The 5,000-nt window shown below is 45.6% G+C and overlaps 1 protein-coding gene across 1 annotated transcript in view; it reads right to left on the bottom strand.

Moving 5' to 3' along the window:
- Window positions 1–2,156: 2,156 nt before the first annotated feature.
- Window positions 2,157–5,000, bottom strand: part of LOC311228392 (actin-binding protein WASF1-like) — a 174,439-nt gene continuing 171,595 nt past the window's right edge. Inside the window, 1 exon segment of the mRNA XM_084314299.1 lies at window positions 2,157–4,430. Within this exon segment, the coding sequence (XP_084170425.1) occupies window positions 4,273–4,430 (158 nt within the window). The 3' untranslated portion in view covers window positions 2,157–4,272.

Genomic DNA, 5,000 nt, shown 5'->3' with positions numbered 1-5,000 from the left:
CCCCCCCCATACATACAGCAGACACAATTTGAATATGTTTTCTCCACGCTGGTCACTGTAATTGCAGAGAAAGCGATGCAAATAATTATTCCCGTTATAATCCCTGTGGGCCCACAGCTGACACATTAAAAAGGCATGGATGTCATTTTGCCACCCTGACACAAAAGCTGAAATCCCCTAAGCACATTACACACGGCCTGCTGCAGAGTCAGAGTGGCAGTATAATACGCAGATAAACTCTCCCCTGGAGAATGTTATGGTTTGACACACACAGCGAGAGGGAGAGAGATAGAGAGAAAGATAGAGACCGACAGAACAAGGAAGGAATGGGGAGAAGCAGAGAAACTTAACTTGTTTTGAAATAGAGTCCATACTGTCCTCAACACTGAACAGATGTGGCTAGACTATTATTAATTATGTCATTTTGTGAGAGTCAAGAGAAGTGAATCATTTACAACTGAATAAACAAACTGTCCTCAGAGGAAGGTTGGATCTCTGGAAATACTGTTTGAAGCTAGAAAGCTTCCTGAAAAGTTACTATTTCACTGCTGTCGTTTACAAAAGGCAGAGCCCACAATTTAGTTAACATATTCTAGGCTTACGTTTGGTTCACAGTGTCTTAAATATGATTCTGTTTTCATTCATGAATCATTCTAATAATTACATTAAATGTCTCCTGCAGGCTCCGCAAACAAATCCCCCTCATCTAAAACTGCAAAGTGCACCTTTAACCCTTTCACTACCACACTACAGAAGGTTAACCTTTCACTACCACACTACTAGACTGTTAACCGTGTAGTGTGGCAGTGAAAGGGTTAACCTTCTGTAGTGTGGTTGTGAAAGGGTTAACCCTCTGTCGTGTGGCAGTGAAAGGGTTAACCTTCTGTAGTGTGGTTGTGAAAGGGTTAACCCTCTGTCGTGTGGCAGTGCAAGGATTAACCTTCTGTATTGTCGCAGTGAAATGGTTAACCCTTTGGTAGTGAAAGGGTTAAAACAAAATGTATTATGCTCTATTTGTGGTTCAGGGTTAGGCGTGACATCTCCAGTGACGTTAAGGTAAGTTCAAGTGGTGGAAGAAGTACACAGTTCCTTTACTTAAGTAAAAGTAGAAATACCCAGATAAATTATTACTCTGGTAAAAGTAAAAAGTCCTCCATTAAAATTCGTACTTAAGTATCTAAAGTATGCATTCTACATGATGTTTGTGTAGTCCTTAAAGCTAGAAGTGAGCAGTGTCACATAGGAGCTGCAGCCGGGTGTGCTGTGAGGCTGAAAGTAGGTCTACTAGTGGGCCACACAAGGAACCCACTGGGATGAAGTACGAGGACACAGCATGTCCTAGAATAATACTATAGACGGGTTTCTCTTGTCCGCGTCAGACTCGGTGTGCGCACGCATCCAGGAAAGGGAACGTATTCCTGGTCAGAACAATGGGGGAGAATACAGTATAATTTGCATTAGTTAGCCATGCTAGCGATCTCTAAACAATCAATCCATGCCAAAGCTAGATCATGTAAAAGGTGAAAGACTCACATTCACAGCCATGCTGCTGATTTGGCTAAATGACATCCAGACGTTTTTGTTTGAAACCACCTTTAGTCAGGGGAGTGCCATGGTTTCTCCATAGAGCTCCATTATACTTTGTCAGGGGAGTGCCATGGTTTCTCCATAGAGCTCCATTATACTTTTAGTCAGGGGAGTGCCATGGTTTCTCCATAGAGCTCCATTATACTTTTAGTCAGAGGAGTGTCATGGTTTCTCCATAGAGCTCCATTATACTTTGTCAGGGGAGTGCCATGGTTTCTCCATAGAGCTCCATTATACTTTTAGTCAGGGGAGTGCCATGGTTTCTCCATAGAGCTCCATTATACTTTTAGTCAAGGGAGTGTCATGGTTTCTCCATAGAGCTCCATTATACTTTTAGTCAGAGGAGTGTCATGGTTTCTCCATAGAGCCCCATCATACTTTTTTAGCAACGCAGTCACGTGATTCAGCTGGTGTTGCCGATTGGCTGGAACACATTGCGTTTACAAACAGGAAACCCGTCTACGCTGTAAACTAAAACAAAGCTATCAGAGCCAAAGCCTGAAACATAACATTAGAGTTTTATTAATTCAAGCAAACTGTTACAGTCAACAGTTACATAAGTTACATGGTATACAGTATTGATCTTTTAATTTTCCCTTCTCCTCCTTCCCAGGACATAGAAACAGCTAATCCATACAAGCGCAGGCAAAAAGTAGTAACAGCACGATACATTCATCAACTCAACAAATACGTTTTTGTAACAACAATAAGGCAAGTAGAAGAAAGAACGAACAAAAACGAAAGAGAAAAAAAAAGGACGGCAGACATCTTCTTCGTAAAAAGGAGCCAAAAAGAAAATGGAGAAAAAAAAGAAATAAATGAATTCTTTCTTTCCTTTCGGCGCCAGAAGGGGGCAGCGTGGAGACGCCCTGCAGACCCTGGAGGACCCAGCGTGGAGACGCCCTGCAGACCCTCGAGGGCATGTGGCATTCAAATGCCCGCTGTGGCATTTTTCCGCTTTTCTTCTTTTTTGTTCAAAAGGTTCTTGGTGGCGACCGCTAACCATCCTACCACTAAACGAGGTGAAGGCCTCTCGTTAGTTGGACACGAGACAGAGGAGGTGAAGCTGGAGGAGAGGAGGTGGAGCTGGAGATGAGGAGGTGGAGCTGGAGGAGAGGAGGTGGAGCTGGAGGAGAGGAGGTGGAGCTGGAGGAGAGGAGGTGGAGCTGGAGGAGAGGAGGTGGAGCTGGAGGTGGAGGGTCAGGAGGAGGTGAAGCTGAAGGAGGTGAAGCTGAAGGAGGTGAAGCTACCTTCCGAGTGGAAAAATGTCAAGTGGTTTCTTTCGGACGCAAGTGCCGACCGGAGCGCCTTCCTTCACCGGCCTTTTTACGCACCACGGAGATACATTCCAAAAAAAATTTTGAAAAGAAAAGCAATCATCCGACCGCTCGTCGTGTCCTCTCTCCACATATCCTTCCCCCTAAAGCGCGACGACAGGCCGCAGAATGACACGAGAGGCGAACGAGAGAGATACGTCTAATCCCGTCACGCACCTTTACGTGTGACCGTGTGCATAATGTGGGGAAAAAGGGGAAAACGACTGAGTCGACCGGCTCCACGATTTGTTCATGAGATACATCGGTGCCTCTCTCTCTCTCTCTCTCTCTTTAGTGGACGAAAACACACGAGCTCAATCTCTCGGCATTACGTTTCCCGGGGTGGGGGGGGGAGGGGGCATTTGTGTGGATGGATGGAACACGTGGACAATTATACAAGAAGAGCGCGCCGCTTCCCACGTCTTCATTTCCACCGCAGTCACGCGACAATCATCATAACGACATATCGGCACAATCGTTTGCTTGTTGTGATAAAATGAAATTTGAATAATAATAATAATAATAATAATAATGAAACAAAAACCCGTAGGAGAATGAAAGCAAAAGGTGAATCACAGAAGACGCGTGTGGGCGGCGGTGTCGACAGTTAAAACTGCAAAAGGTTCAGTAAAAAAAAAAACAAGAGAAAAAGGTCAATAATAAGACGGTATAAAATCAGAACAGCATCCATTTACTACCTCCTTTTGACCACCGGGTGGCAGAGTTGTACAGGGAAACTACAGACGGACAGAAGTCATGCCTCCCCGCTGCTCTTTTTAACACATCGACGACACGCAACATCGTAAACACAACGAAATAAAAGTGGTTCTTTATGGTTCATTAAAAGGAGAAGAAAAGAAAAAAGGAAACAGTTTGGTTATTTTCATTTTTAACAACTGTACACGAGAGGGTTTTATAATAATAATAATAATAATAATAATAATAATAATAATCATCATAATAATCATAATAATAATAATAAAATAAAAAACTCAAAAGTCACGTGGTAGTGTAGAAATGTTGAATTCAAAAACGTCTCTCGGGACACGAGACAGAGAGACAGACGAGAGGAGACGTGGAGGTCCGTCCTCCTTCAAACACACAGACCACCGAGAGGAACAGCAAGTGAAGAGAGAGAGAGAGGGGGAGAGAGAGAGAGAGAGAGCGAGAGAGAGAGAGAGACGGAGAGAGAGAGAGACAGAGAGAGAGAGATGACAGGATAAAAGTCTTGACAGAGGACTGCGTCTGAATGGGCTCCTTCCCTCTTCCTGCGTTCGCGACGTAATATTTTCTCGCCGGCGGGGCCGGGCGGGGCTTGAACACATCCGCACCTCGTTCCTCCATCCCCCCCCCCCCCTCCGTCAGGCCGTCACTCCATCCAGTCGCCCTCGTCGAACTCGGACTCGTCCTCAGAGTCGCTGTACTCCACGGCGATGCGTCGCGACAGGATGGTGGCCACGTCGTTGCCCACGCGCTCGTGTTTAGCCTCCTGCTCACGCTGCTCCTCTACCTTACGCAGCTGGATACCTGGGGGGGGGGGGGGGGAGGAGAGAGAGAGAGACAGAGACAAGAGAGAGAGACAGAGAAAGAGAGAGACAGACACAGACAGAGAGACAGAGATAAGACAGGAGGGAGAGGGATGGAAACAGGGGAGAGGTGATCAGATAATGTCTAGTCTTTGTTGAATGACTCACTCATAGAAAACCAGACTGCTGTCTGTCTGTCTGTCTGTCTGTCTGTCTGTCTGTCTGTCTGTCTGTCTGTCTGTCTGTCTGTCTGTCTGTCTCTCTCTCTCTCTCTCTCTCTCTCTGTCTGAACCCTGACACCACAGTTAGGATAACAACTAACTGCTCACTCCTGGACAACATTGAACTCTAAGCTGCATCTGTGAGGATTCAGACAGAGAGCATAAATAGCGCATGTCACCCTACAGCCTGTGGTCCATCACTCTGGTCTCTTGTTGCCACCGGGGATGTGACGCTACGACAGCTGTTACATAATGTGACCTACAGCGTCAGAAACACATCACACTGTGAAAGGACTTCCTATCACCTTGAACGAGAGTCTCCACGATACAAGAGATCATCACATTATAAA

This window comes from Notolepis coatsorum, assembly GCF_963971535.1.
Source record: "Notolepis coatsorum genome assembly, chromosome: 5".
NCBI lineage: Eukaryota > Metazoa > Chordata > Actinopteri > Aulopiformes > Paralepididae > Notolepis > Notolepis coatsorum.
This window is presented reverse-complemented; position numbering and strand designations above follow the sequence as displayed.